The sequence below is a fragment of the Grampus griseus genome (genome assembly GCF_964374135.1).
Source record: "Grampus griseus genome assembly, chromosome: 2".
NCBI lineage: Eukaryota > Metazoa > Chordata > Mammalia > Artiodactyla > Delphinidae > Grampus > Grampus griseus.
Window position 1 is genome coordinate 76,930,874 of NC_139018.1, and position 15,284 is coordinate 76,946,157.

General features: G+C 43.9%; 1 protein-coding gene across 1 annotated transcript; it reads right to left on the reverse strand.

Annotated features, from left to right (window-relative positions):
• Positions 1 to 1,602, reverse strand: CHRM5 (cholinergic receptor muscarinic 5; the record flags this gene model as incomplete). Its single annotated transcript, XM_082649322.1, has 1 exon — positions 1 to 1,602. One exon carries the CDS (start codon positions 1,600 to 1,602, stop codon positions 1 to 3), a length of 1,602 nt encoding a protein of 533 aa, XP_082505448.1.
• Positions 1,603 to 15,284: the final 13,682 nt, after the last annotated feature.

A 15,284-nucleotide genomic window follows, 5' to 3' on the forward strand; every position in this document is an offset into this window, starting at 1 on the left:
TCAGGGGAGCTTGCTGTTCCCCTGCCAGTACAATTTCTCTTCCACTTTTTTCTTTTTCCATCGGCAGAGAAGCAGCATCTTAAAGGTCTTCCTGAAGGTTCTGTTGCAGAGGGCATAGCAAATGGGGTTGACAGTGCTATTGACATAACACAGCCAGTAGCCCAAGTGCCACAGGGTGACTGGGACACACTTGTCGCAGAAGGTGGAAACCAGGACCATGATGTTGTAAGGGGTCCACGTGACGATGAAAGCCAGGAGAATTGCACTCAGGGTCTGGGCTGCTTTCCTCTCTTTGACGAGGACCATCCTCTTTCGTTTGGTCATCTGATGGCTGAGGTTGGGATCAAGGCCTTTCGTTGAAGGGTCCTTGGACACCGGGAAGGAGCAGGGCATGATTTTCACCTTGCGACAGCCGTTGTTGGTATCCTGGGTCCCATCAGCTTTCACCACCAGTCGGAACTTATAGGCCATGCCCTTCTGACTCTTGGGTCGATGAGCAGCAGCTGGAGACAGGAAGTATTTTTGGGTGTCATAGTCATTTTTTTCAGTTTGAGCGTTCACAAAAGTTTCCTTGACCTCTTCAGCACTGAATTCTTCCCTTGGGCTTTCCTTGGCCTGACTCTTGTAGACCACTTGAAAGACAGGGTCAGTGGTGGGCTTGTCTTCATCTTCTGAGGAGGGGTAGCTGCTACAGGTGGTTAGCTGCTCAGCTTTGCCCCACTCAGTGCTCGGGCCAGTGGCTCGGGATGGCTTCCCAGTGACGGAGGTGCTCCTGCAGGAGGATGGCCAGGAGGCTTGGTTCCCTTCCCTCTGGGCCAGTGTGGGCTGCGGGCAGCAGCTAAAGCAGGACGTGAGCAGAGCCTCGTGAGCTGGCTTTCTCTTCTCAGTTTCAGCCACGCAGTCAGAGCCCTGGAGGTCGGCCAGGTCCTTGGTTCGCTTCTCTGTTTCCCGGTAGATCCGGCAGTAGAGGATTGTCATCACAGAAACAGGGATGTAGAATGCAGCGATGGCAGTGCCAAAAGTGATGGTGGGCTCCGAGAGGAACTGGATCTGGCACTCATCTGGTGGGACCGTCCGCTCCCCAACCAAGTACTGCCAGCAGAGGATCGCTGGGGCCCAGAGGATGAAGGAGATCAGCCAGGCCAAGCCAATCATGATGCCAGCCCTCTTTGGGGTACGCTTGGCCCGATACGTCAGGGGTCTTGTGATAGAAAAGTATCGGTCAAAACTGATCACCAGAAGGTTCATGACAGAAGCATTGCTGGCCACGTAGTCCAGTGCGAGCCAAAGGTCACAAGCCAGACTCCCGAGAGCCCAGTGTCCCATGAGGATGTAGGTGGTGTAGAGGTTCATGGAGAAGATCCCAATGATGAGGTCTGCACAGGCTAAGCTGAGCAGGTAATAGTTATTAACTGTCTTCAGCTGGCTGTTGACTTTGAAAGAGATCATGACTAAGACGTTGCCCACGACGGTGATCAGGCTCACCACAGCTGTCACAGCTGCGATGGTGATGACTTCCCACAACCTGTGGCGTTCCAAAGGCTGGTGATTCACTGGGGTGCCATTGACGGTAGTGGCATTGTGGTAAGATTCCCCTTCCATCCTGGTGCAAGAGTTTACATTAGGAGTAAGTCTTAGGTTCTAGACTGTTCTCTTTTCTATCTCATTTCTCTTGCCAGTTTCTGGAAGAGAGGGAGATACATTAGCTCCACTCACCAGCATGAATTTCTTTTCCACTCATTGTTTATAATTTCTAACAGAACATTAAATGTGGTTCCACATCTATTCAGAGCAAGATGCTGAAATCTCTAAAGTTTTGATAACACTTTTTATAAAGGCATCTCCTCCCTTTGCTTTTTATGATTACCAGTGCCTGAGAGCCTTTCTTGTGCATGAGGCTGCTGCCCTCTTGTGGTTCTAATGGGCAATTTTAAAAAAAGGGCTGGGAAGATGACAAGGGCAAACAAAAAGAAAAGAATCAGATTGTTGGAAAGCAGGGAAGAGGGGAAAACAGGTGATGTTAAGTTATCTTAGACTATGGCCTTGAGGTCAGACCCTCTGTTTTTTTTTTTTTTTTTTTTTTTTTGCGGTACGCTGAGCCTCTCATTTTTGTGGCCTCTCCCGTTGCGGAGCACAGGCTCAGTGGCCATGGCTCAAGGGCCCAGCCGCTCCGCGGCATGTGGGATCTTCCCGGACTGGGGCACGAACCCGTGTCCCTTGCATTGGCAGGCGGACTCTCAACCACTGCGCCACCAGGGAAGCCCCAGATCCTCTGTTTTTTAAGCTCCTGGTGATAAGTATCTATTTTGTCATTCACTTGGGAAAAAGACAAGTTGTATCTACTTTATAGTCCAACTTTATTGAGTTTAATTATAAATTCAGTTATTAAATATTACTGAGGCACTGTTGTGAGCCAAGGCTGTATTACAGCACTTCTCCCTGACTTAAGGCACACACTCCCCATGAGTACCTCGTTTTCATCTAGAGGGTTTAAAAGTTGCCCCAGCTGCTGAAGATGATGACCCTCCCTCCATTTTGGGGCTATTTGCGTTGTCACAAATGTTTTAAATTATCTTTTTTTCTGATTATAAAGTAATATGCTCCTTGTAAAAGTTCAAACAATGTCAAAATATATAACTTAGAAAGCGAAAGTATCTTCTAATTCCATCTTGCCAGGGTAATCAATGCTAACAGGTGTATTTTGACAGCTTTTCCCTATGCATATACATGCTAACAGGTATTTAAACACATTTTTTTCTAATGGGTGGATTTTTAATGTTTACACTCTAAATTTTGTTTTTTACTTAACTAATCATCTTGGACATCTTTGGATCAGTACATCTTTTGGATCAAAGCTGTCTTGTTTTCATTTTAATGACTGTACATTATCCCACTTAATGAATGTACTATAATTTATTTAACCAACAGCCCATTGACAAATTCCAACTTTTAAAAATAAAATAAAAAATTTTCTTTTCTACATTAAAGATTTATGTACATGATAAAAAGCTTCAGTGGGTACAAAAGTGTAAATGGTAAAAGATAGGTTTCCCTCCCACCTCTGACCTCCAATCTCCTAATCCCCCTTTTCCAGAGGTAACCACTGTTACCATGACTTATCTTTCCTTCCAGAGATATAATATGTGCATACAAATTATATGTGGTGATATACGAAAAGTACCATTTTAATTACATTTCAGGTACCTTGACATGATGATAGATCGTGAAGGAGAAGAGTCTTTTTGATGACTCTCAAAGCACATCGTATAGGCAATACCGGTTCTGCCTACCGGCTAGTTTTGACACTTCTCTGATAACAGGAATTGATATAAATAATTTGTGAAGGACTGTAGATCTTCTTGGCTTTGTTTTATATTTTCAGCTGTGTTTTTAGATGCTTTCCTAATACCTCCAATTCAGTATGGAATTGATGATATTGTCTTGTACCAGAAATCAGATTCTCCCAGCTTCCTGATCTTGCACCCTTCTCCTTCACATCCCAACGAATGCAGTCCAAATTAGCCATGAAACATCCCTTTATGGGTCCCTTTCCATTCCTGCTGCTACCGCCCTGGTTCAGCTTCTTGTTACTTTACACCGATAACTCCCTAGTGATATCAATGTCCAAATGACGGCAAAACAAAACCCCAGGATGCCAGGTCACTTGATAGAGACTCCCTAGCACCTGAAATGACCAAATTTGCTCTACCCCCTGCAGTTCCCTGGGCAAATTTCATCACAGACTGTTTCTAATAGTCAGATCTCAGTCATGCAGTGCAAGATAGGCCCTACAGAAATCCCTTCCTTTTTCCTTCATTCCTCCTTTTCTTCCTTCCCCCAATAAACATTTATTGAATGTCTTTTATGTGATACACTCTAACATTGGGGATACCATGCTGGGGATACCATTAGTGGGGATATAGATAAATAAACAGTACATATCAGGGGTTGGTACTGCATGCCATAGGGGTGCATGGGAAGGACATCTAACCCGGTCTGGTAGGGGCAGGGGCATTACCTGAGGAAAAGATGTTTCAGCTGAGACTTAGCATGACTGGGCTTTAACCAGGCAAAAGGGGTGTGTGTGTGTGGAGGGGTAGGGGGTTGAGGAAAGAGTGCCGCAGACAGAAGAGCATGTTTGCAAGCCCAGAGGCAAAAGGAGGCATCAAGTTGGAGGAAGCCTGAGAAGTGACAGGTGAGACTGGAGAGGTTGAGGGGGTGAGTAGGAGGGACAGGAATGAACTTGAGAGTAAGTCCGCTTTTGGGGAGAAAAGTGTCAGCTATTTCCAGACTCCCCATCTGCTCTGAAAGTAGTCCCCACATCCAGCATGTGGGAGCATTAGCCTGGAGAGAAGTAATAAAATGGACTGTTTGCTGAATTTTCTAATCAAGTCTTCAAAATAAAAATAAATGGTGTTTTGGAGGGATTTAATTTTTCCACTTAATTGTATTAGAAGGTAGTGAGCAACTTATGAAAGGTTCTGCGAATGTGGGTGTGCATGTTCTCCTGTGAACGCATGTGTATCACTGGGTGCCTATCCTTTCTGATCTGTTTTCTCATTTGCAAAATAAGGAAGTTGGACTATGCAATCTAGGATACCTACATTTTTAAAAATTTTTGTTTATTACATAGTGTGATGGTTAATTTTAAGTGTCAACTTGGCCAGGCTACAGTACCCAGCTGTTGGTCTAACACCTGAGTCTAGGTGTTGCCGTGAAGGCATTTTGTAGATGTGATAACATTTGAATCAGTAGACTTTGGGTAAAGCAGATTGTCCTCCATAACGTGGGTGGGACTCGTCCAGTCGGTTGAAATCCTTAAGGGAAAGGACTGAGGTCCCCAGAAGGAATTCTGCCTCCAGATTGCCTTCAGACTCAAGACTACAGCGTTGACTCCAGCTGGGATTTCCAGCCTGCTGGCCTGCGCTGCACACTGCAGACTTCTTAGCCCTCACAGTCCTTAAACATTTCTCCAAAAGCTCTCTCTCTGTCTCTATCTCTCTGTCTCTGTCTCTCTCTGATAAATGGAATACACTCTGATAAGTGGAAAAGAAGATCATTTATAGTGGCAACATCATGTCATAATCACATAACTGAATCTGGCATTGGGCAGCTTCAGGTTCAAAACCTAGTTCCACTACTTACTGTATGACTTTGGACATGCTACTTAACCTCTTTTAAGTCTCAGATTTTTAAACTTTAAAGTAGGGATACTAAGAGTCCTTACCTCATAGGATTGTTTTAAAGATTAAACAAGATTATCCGGGTAAGTGCTTTGCCTAGTGCCTGACACAGGGATTTGCTCATTACAAAGTAGCAAACCAGCAAGAAGGACATCACAATGACTTCCTATTGGGGGAATGGGTCTGAGGCACGGTCTATTAAGGGACAACGTGGAATAAAATGATGAGGCCATACTTTTGCAGCCTTGAGCTGACTGTTTTAGATGTCTTGTGGTGCTAATGATACTTTTCCCTTTAGTTATTATAGTTGGTGCCGTAATTCTGAGGGCATAACCTTGTTTCCAACCCCTCAAGCAGAGTAGCCTACAGTCCTCCTCAAGGTCTGCTTATTTGAATAGGACTATTTCCAGATTCTTGACTAAAAAAAAGTGGTTCCATAGTCAAATAAGTTCTGGAAATGCCATATATTACATAAAGCTCTCAGAGACTTGGAGGACACATGAGCCCAGTGAAGGCCGAGAAGTCGTGAGGTCAAGGACACTATTGAATTTGTTTTAACCCACATATGGCTTAGCATATCTAACCTTTTTCAGTGGAACATCTGTTAGTATCTTGTGGAATCCCACAAGATGGATCATGCTTGGGAAATGCAATTTACTGGGAAACATACTGAACTAGGAGCGTGGAGATCTGAGTTCTCATTTCAGCTAAAATTTGTGGTTTGAGACAAATTTCTGGGCCTCAGTTTCCTCACATATAAAATTAAGAGATTGGCATTGGTGATTTATCCTTGAAAATGAGTTCAGGTTTTTCCTATAGACTCACAGTGGAAAACACTGGATGTTGTATTAACTTTAGACCTCAACTTTCCGCTATTCTCAACCAGGGAAATAGCAGTTATTTAGCTGCGCCCTAAGTTAGTGTCGTGAAAGCAGCTCTCAGCTAATTTTCTTATCTGTTAAACAGGTGTAACAATATCTGCTGTATCTACCTTACAGAGTTGTTTTGAGGACTCCCAAATGAGATAAAGTAGGGAAACCACCAAGTCCTATTCTAATGGCAGTTTGGGGTTTTAATTATTAAAAAATGAAGAGTTAGTCTAGGTAAATGGATCTCACCACTGGCCACTTGTTAAGAGTCATCTGGGAGCTTTTGAAAAATCCTAATGTCTGGGCCCCACCCCAGACCTGTTAATTCCGAATCTATGTAGGAGAGACTCAGGCTCATGTTGTTTTGAAATTCCTCAGGTGATTCTCACTTGCAGCCAGGGTGGAAAGCCAGTGCCTTCTCTAGATCCTTGCTACTCAAGGTGCGGTTGATAGAGGGGCAGTGTCGGCATCACCTCAGAGCACATTAGAACTGAAGGATGACCAGGATCAGTGCTTCTCAAAATGCTCATGAATTACCTGGAGGATCTTGTTAAATTGCAGAAGGGCAGGGCTTGCAATTCCACATTTCTCAAAACCTCTCAATGCTGCTGAGCCATACTTTAAATAGCAAGGCTGGGGGTAATTTCTGAACTTCTTAGAAAAGGGGAACCATAGCTTACAATGTGCTGTTGAAACCAACTGAAATGTTCAGTAACAATTCGGATCCCCCTCTGCCTTCCAAGGACAGTTGAGGGACTTCCCTGGTGGTCCAGTGGTTAAGACTCCGCACTTCCAATGCAGGGGGTGTGGGTTCGATCCCTGATGGGGAAACTAACATCCCACGTGCCGCGCCGCAAAAAAAAAAAAAAAAAAAAAAAAAATTAATCACAAGGACAGTTAGTTCTTCTTATTTGAAATTAATACGTATTTCCTTTCCAGCTTTGCTTCCCTCTATTCTTTCCTTTTTTTCCCCTGCCTCATTTTTGAGAGTGATTTTCCTGATTCCTAAACTGCTGGGAATGGACAGACTTTCCACAGACAAAGGCATCTGGGACATGAGGTAGGTTCCATGACTGAGGATTGATTTCTTTTTGTTCTGATAGCTGGATGATAGTTGAGGGTGAAAACTGAGTTTCAGGCATCTTAGTCTTCCATAATAAACTTTATGAATCATTAAAATGTTTTTGACTGAAAGATTGTATTTATGGAGGGGAAACTCAATGTTTTTGTGTGTGTTATGGAGGCAAATGAAATAGAAGTGGTTATGGGGAGGAGTGAGAATTCTTCTGAGTTCTTATTTGGTCACTCAAACTTTAAAAGTTTCCATTTTTCACCATAGTGTCTAGAATATGTTTATTTCTAGGGTGCCTGCATCAGCAGAGAACAGATAATCATCCCTGGTTTATTTTCCACTACTGAACAGAAAACAAGAATCTCAGAGTAATAAAAGTGTCCTTGTTCCCAACCTTGGTAGATTGCTTCTTGCTTCTTTGTTGTCAAATTACAAATGGAGCAAAACAACATAAAAACCGAAAAAGGTAACACTGTGTACCAAATGAATTCCTTTCCTTGTGGAGTGGACTTGATGACTTCTGGGGCTTTGCTTTTCTCTGAGAAGCTTTATGCTCAAACCACTCTTCACTGTTTCCATAGCAACCACAGTGGAAACCGTTAACAGCATCTACAATCCAGTGATATCAGGACACCATCATCACCAGCTTGTGTTGTTATGCAGACTATTCATGTGCAGCTCCTCCTCTCCTTTATTTTCAAGGCTAAATCATAGAAAGTAAGCTTAGACTCATGGTACCATCGGGTTAGATATCAGGAAGAACTTCCAGTGACACAGTGTGTGAGTAAGGGAGGTTCTGGACTTGTCTTTTTTGGTTTCTACTTTCAAGTAAGATCTATCTAACCTTTGACTGATAGAACAGAATGCTGTCCAAAAATGTATGGCGATTAAGAAAGGACTTCTCGGCCACTCTTGCCTCCTGAGACAGACTGCATCTGCCTATGGGATGTGTATCTCTCTAAATAAACCTGCTTTCACATAAAAGAAAAAAAAAAGACAATGTTGCTGAAGCAATAGTATCTGGCACAGAATTTTATTCTGACATATTTTAAAAAATATGTTCTGTGTTCACCACTGTGCTAGGTGCTGCAGGGCATGTAAGAGGGATATACAACAGGCCTTGAACTGAAGGAGTTAAACTTCTACAATTCTAAGAAAAAGAGTATATAAGAATTACTGAGCCTTTGCACCACATTTATGCGACAGAGAAGTCTATGACCAAGGCCATCAAATGACTGTATTTTCATTGTAGCCCAAGAAAACAGAGGTGGGTTGCTTTACATGAAGGCATACATTGGAGCCATTCAAAGCACATGTTGTGACCCTCAGGCCTTGGAGTTGCCTAGGTGGGTTGTCTTCTGTTGGGGTCGGTCTTGTCTCCTTATCCCGAAGTACGGGGCAGGTGTTATCATCTTTTTACGTGTGCCTGGACATGAAAACGTCTGGGCGGTACCACCACAAATGGATTTATGTGAGACTCTGGAAGTCCAGAAGCTCTTGACGGTGTTGTCCAAGTCTTCCTAACAGACTTGGCGGCATGGATCATATATTCATCTTTGAATTCCCAAGGATAGTGTGTCATTCTGGAAGCAACAAGGGAATGTTTCAAGGAGGGGGGAGTGATCGATCAACGGTATCAAATGAAGCTGATAAAACAAGAAAGATTAAGACCGAGACCTGACTAGTGGATGTAGTTACATGGAGAGCGTAAGTCATGTTGGTAAAGTGGTGGGCACGAGAGCCCTGTGGGGTGAATTCAAGGCTGAATGGGAGGAGAAATGAGACAGTGCCGTAAATGACTCTTCTGAGGAGCTTTGCTGTAGAAAGGAGTGGAGAAATGGGGCAGAAGCTGGATTAGAAGGTGGGACCGAGTGTTTTAGTTTTTGTTTTTAAAAAAGGTGTAAATTATAGCAGTTTGCAGCCTGATGGGAGCGATCCAGTCATTAGAAGAGAAGAACTCATGTGTAGGAGAGAGGAGGGGTAGTTGCTAGAGAGATGTCCTCCGATAGGTGAGCAAGGATAGGACCCAGCGCCGTACTAAAGGCACTGACCTCGCACTGGAGCAGAGGCCCCTCTCAGGAACAGGAGAGGAGGAAAGGTATATGTGTGCAGGCACAGGTAGGCTGGGAGTTGTAGTGATGGCAGTGGTGGAGAGTCTTTTCTGATTGCTCCCATTTCTCCGTGAAACAGAAAGCAGGAGTGGGAGTGAGGATGGAGGGAGAGAGGAGAAGGGATCAAGTCATGAATTCTGTATGTTCGGAGTTTGTTCCGTTCATTTTTGGGAGTTCTCTACCCCTGACACCAGCTCTGGAAGCCAAAGCACCATTGTGAGCTGACAGGCGGTTCACTTGCCCTCATCATCCGCAGGTTACAGGCTGGGGAACCTGGCCTGAAAGAATGACTCCTGTCAGACTCCCTCCCCCTTCAGCCAGAGAGCACCCCTCACTGACGCATGCTGCTGTTCAAAACACAAAGTAAATAAACAGACATAAGAGACCTTATCAGTGTTTTCCAATTTGCATTGTTCATAGACAAAGCATCAACTAGACTGTAGAAAATCTGCCTGCCTATAAAGAGAAGAATCAGGAAGACGCTTTTTTTCCCCATAAGAATTCTATTTGCAAGGGCACAGTGCCTTTTAAAAAAAATCCTATCATAACAGCTACTTTCTGACAAATACCATATGATATCACTTATATGTGGCATCTAAAATATGGCACAAGCAAACCTATCTACAAAGCAGAAACAGACTTGTAGACACAGAGAACAGACTTGTGGTTGCCAAGGGAGACGGGGGGAGGGAGAGGGATGGACTGAGAGTTTGAGGTTGGTAGATGCAAACTATTACATTTAGAATGGATACACAACAAGGTCCTACTCTATAGCACAGGGAACTATTTTCAGTATCCTGGGATAAACCATAGTGGTAAAGAATATAAAAAAGAATGTCTATATGTGCATAACTGAGTCCCTTTTCTGTACAGCAGAGATGGGCACAACATGGTAAATCAACTGTACTTCAATAAAAAAAAGTTGAAAAAAAAGAAGAAAAATAACATCTACTTTCATCAAACAGTGAGAGTTTATAAAATCTTGGACTAGGAATTAGGAGGTATTCTTGTGGTGTTTAAATGCCCAGTACTACCTTGAGATGGTGATTCTCAAACTTGGGCACGCATCATGATCACCTGATGGGTTTGTGAAACTCCTGATTGCTGGGCCTTATCCCCAGAGTTTCTGATTCTGGGGTGAGGCCTGAGAATTTGCATTTCTAATAAGTTCCCAGGTGATGCTATGCTGCTGGTCTACATTTTGAGAACTATTACCTTAAGGAATTGGCTTCATTTAAAAAAATTAGGTCATATATATTTTATTTTATTTATTTATTTTTGTTTTGCGGTATGCGGGCCTCTCACTGTTGTGGCCACTTCCGTTGCGGAGCACAAGCTCCAGACGCACAGGCTCAGCGGCCATGGCTCACGGGCCCAGCCGCTCCGCGGCATGTGGGATCTTCCCGGACCGGGGCATGAACCTGCGTCCCTTGCAATGGCAGGTGGACTCCCAACCACTGCGCCACCAGGGAAGCCCGGTCATATATATTTTAAAATATGCAACAAGTGCGGTTTATTTTCTTAGGAGTTACCTATGTAATTCAGGACTTTGTTTTAGATATCTCATGAATACTACCTAAGGGAAAACTGAATTTTTTATTCATGCAATGGCGTATATTTAAAATCAGGACTATCATGTCAAATCAGTTGCAGAAAATCCTCCTTCCCTTTGTTATTTATAAAACTAAAAGCTCTCTGTTGTTTTTTGTTGCAGTGCAGTAGGTACTTGTGTGCCATTTTCATCCTTGATGACACTTTTCCCATGTGGATCAGAATCAAATGAGGAAAGCATTCTCAACATACTGGTTAAAAGAATTTCTGTCAGTGATGTCCTCCAATTAGGAAGTGTTAGCAGGAGACCTTCAAATTCTCCATATCCTAAACACTCCTGGTTGAATTGAAAAAACCTTGAACTCATAGATGGGGAGGTCAGAGTAATGTAGTCCCTGGACTTCTGATGGCATCCGCAGCATAGACATAAGGGCACAGATTCTGAAACCAGACTGACCAGGTATGAATCTGTTTTGTCACTCAAAGCTTGAGCAAATGATTGAACTCCTTTGTGACTCAGTTTTCTTATCTGTAAAATAGGAATAATAGTATTTACTTCATAGAAATATAAATGAAGATTAAATGCGTTAGTGTGTGTAAAGTGCTTGGAATTGTGCCAGGCACAAAGTAAATGTTAAATAAATGTTACCTGTTACTACCCACAAACAAGTCTCTCTGCTTGAACGAAGTTGGCTTAATCTGAAACCCACTGATCTTATTTCCCCGACCAGGGATTGAACCCACGCCCTCGGCAGTGAAAGTGTGGACCCCTAATCACTGGACTGCCAGGGAATTCCTGCTCCCCCCGCCCCCACTGATCTTTTCAATGTCATAATTTTGGAGGCTTCTTGAGGGATAGTTATACAGTTAAATCCATTTTTGCTAGTGGTTCTCATGCAGGGTGATTTTGCCCCTTGGGATACATGTCTGGAGACATTTTTGGTTGTCATAACTGGGGGGAGGGAGGGTCGCCAGTGGGTAGCACCTAGTGGCTGGAGGCTGGGGGTGCTGTTAAATTCTACAATGCTCGGGACAAGCCACCACCACCACAAAAAATGACCGAGTCCTAAATGTGCCAGAGTTGAGAAGCCCCGATTTGTGCTGTCTGGTGTGAGATTAATATGCGGATCTTCATCTTGGTGACAGCCTGAATCTGTGGTGTGTTGATCAATATTTAACAACCTGTTTCCACCCCCACTGATTTGCAGAATTTTGCCAATTTCCGTGGTGTAAAAATTCCCACTGTAACCCGTTTCAAGCAACCAACTTTATGTCACTGCACGTAGAATTAGGAAGAGATAACGCACCAGACCATTACAGTTCCTGGCCACATAGAGGATGGGGGCCCAGGCTGTCCAAGGGGTTCTCCTATTGGTTCCTTTATGGGGCGCAGAGAAAAGGATAAAATTCTTGTTACTACTCCCATCTGCTTGTTTAGTGTTTCTCTAGGGGTGGGATTATGAATTTGAGCATGAGGATGAATAACTTAATTCTGAGTGCCGTTGACAGTGTTAATTTCACACAAAAAGATAAGGTAGAAAAACAGAAATAGGATGTGGAGGAATAAAAAATGGGAAGAGTAGAGAGGGAAAAGAAAGAAAAATTGATGTACTGTGTGAGAAGTGACAGTGTCTATTGACAAAAATGTTAACTATTAAGACAATGAATAGAGAGAAATATATAATACAGTGTTAAAAAAAATACTATTATCCTGACACATCTCCTCTCCCAACCCTGTATTTCCTCTCTTGACTAATAGTATCATTAGCTACCTGGTCACTCAAGCAAGAAACCTGGGCATCACCCCTAACTTCTCACCCTGACCTCCCCACTTAGAATTGGACACGAAGTCCTATCAGTTCTCCCATCTCCTATCTGTCCCATTATCTTCCTTCTTAGCTCTCAACTTAATTTAGGCCCTAATTATTTGTGGCTTGGACTCTTCCAGTAGTTTCCTGATGGCTGCCTGGAATTCTGAGTCTCCTCTACAGAATGGTTTTCTGAGTACAGTGGTTAACAGCATAGACTCTGAAGCCAGACTGCCCTGGGTTCCAATCATTCCATTACTCACTAGCTGTGTGATTTGGAAGTTACTTTACGTTTCCGTCTTAGATCCCTCATCTGTGAAACAGGGATGACACTAGTAGTACCTCATAAGGCTGCTGTGAGGTCTAAAGGAAGTGCTACATGGGAAGTACTCAGAACTGTGCTCTGCGTTACTTTGTTCAAGATTGCAGTTTACAACCCTTCAGCAGTTCTCTAGTCCCACTTATCAACCAGGCAAACTCCTGATCAACCATCAGGATTTGGCTCCTGGGTCTGTTTCTCATGAAGCCCTGGGAGACTCATTTAGGCAGTTTAACTTTTCTTCCTTCCAGACTTCACCTTGAATCTCTCACTGCACTCAGCACAATAGTGCAATCACCTGCTTACAGAGTTATTATCTTCCTTCTGGGAAGTGAGCTATTCATACTTGAGAGCAAGGATTGTGGCTTTTCTTTCTTTTCTTTTTTTCTAAATCTTCAAGACCAAGCACTGCGCCTAACACAGAGTAGATAATTAGAAGCAATGAACAGTGTTAACTATGTATGAATGTAAGAAAGCGACAGAAAGGATTGGGAAAAAGACACCTGTTTCACCACACTGATTGGATGATGGATGTTTTAACCCTTCTCTGTATTATTTTCATGTGGTTTCTACAATACAAAGTTTTTTTAAAAAAATAATTTTATTTATTATTTTTGGCTGCATTGGGTCTTTGTTGCAGCGTACGGGCTTTCTCTAGTTGTGGCGATTGCAGGCTTCTCATTGCTGTGGCTTCTCTTGTTGTGGAGCACGGGCTCTAGGGTGTGCAGGCTTCAGTAGTTATGGCTCGTGGGCTCTAGAGCGCAGGCTCAGTAGTAGTTGTGTCACATGGGCTTAGTTGCTCCACGGCATGTGGGATCTTCCCAGACCAGGGATCAAACCTGTGTCTCCTGCATTGGCAGGTGGATTCTTAACCACTGTGCCACCAGGGAAGTCCTGGTAATACAAAGTTAAAAATGGCTCCCATGTAACAAAAGGCCCTTTTCCCCCTTGGTTAAAATAGACTGGATCCATAAAAGGAACTACTGCTTAGCAATAAAAAGGAACAAAATATTAAATCATAAGATATGGGTGAGTCCCCAAAACTGTCTACTAAGTGACACTGACACACAAACATGAATAGACTGAGCTTGCCTGAATTAGAATGTCATTTCCACCACTACTGTAGCTGTGTCACATCAGACAAGTGGTTTAACTTCTCTAGGGGTATTTCCTTATCTGTAAAATAAGGATGACAGTAGTACCTACCTCACAGGGCTGACAGGAGAATTAAATGCTCATGTGCTCAGTAACTGTGAGCTAAAGCAGCCATTTCTATAAAAATTCTTTTGACGTCCTGGGAGCCCCTTCTGTCCATGACAGGCTGCACTGTTCTCTCTACTCCCAGTGGCTTGTTGCAGGCCACACCTCTCACCTGAGGGCTGCCCCCCCCTTCCTTCATACCTCCTCCTGAACCCAGAGGTATGAAGGAATTTTAATAATTACACCTATTCATTTTTGATGATCAGAAGACTAAATAGGAAAAAAAATGGAAAAATTAACTCACTGGAAGTCTCACCCCGCAGTTAACCACTAATGTAATAGGGAAGAACCTTCTATTCTATTACAAGTTAGTCACTAAAGGGCTGTTGCCTGTAAGCTTCAATTATACATAATGGCCCATCTCTGGGAACCCTGCCTCCCAGGTAGTGAGCATTAAGCTAAAATACCTTTTTTTAGCTCACAAGATAACATCCTGACCAGGCCCACCTGTGAATGACTGCAGGGAGGAAGAGAACCTGTTTGACTTCGCCCGCCCTCTCCCGTTTTAGTATAAAAGAAGCCTGAGTTCCAACACAGGCAGCTGGTTCCTTGGGGGCAGAAGTCCACTCTCTTCTCGGTTTGCTGTGTCTCCAAGTAAGTCTTCACTCCTTGCCCCAACAAGTCATCTCTCGGATTCATTGGCCTGTCCTCTGCAGCGTGCACCAGGAGCTTGGACTCGGTAACACTAATGTTTTGGTATATACTTTTTAAGACCTTTTCTTAGGCAAATACACCGTATCACTATGTCTTTCTTCTTTTAATTAAAAAACGAATTCATATTATATAAACTTTATTTTATAACCCATCCTTTTACTTATACTATGGCCCTTCCCCCAGAAACACCACTGTCTCCCACTTGCAGCTTCTACTAGTCAGGCCTTTCCTCTGAGCCCCCGGCCGTGCCGGAGACCAGGTTCCGGCCCCACCTGCCAGGCCCCGGGGCCGCCCCGCCCCCGCCGCGGCCAGCTTCATACCCGGCCCCGCACCCCGCGCTCGCTGTCACCGGGGGCCCGTCGCTCGCGGCTCCTCCGTGCGGCCCGTTTCCGGTGGGGCAAGGGCGTCTCCGCGGCGGCCCGGCTCCCGCGCGCTTAGCACCGCCGGCGGCGGCCAA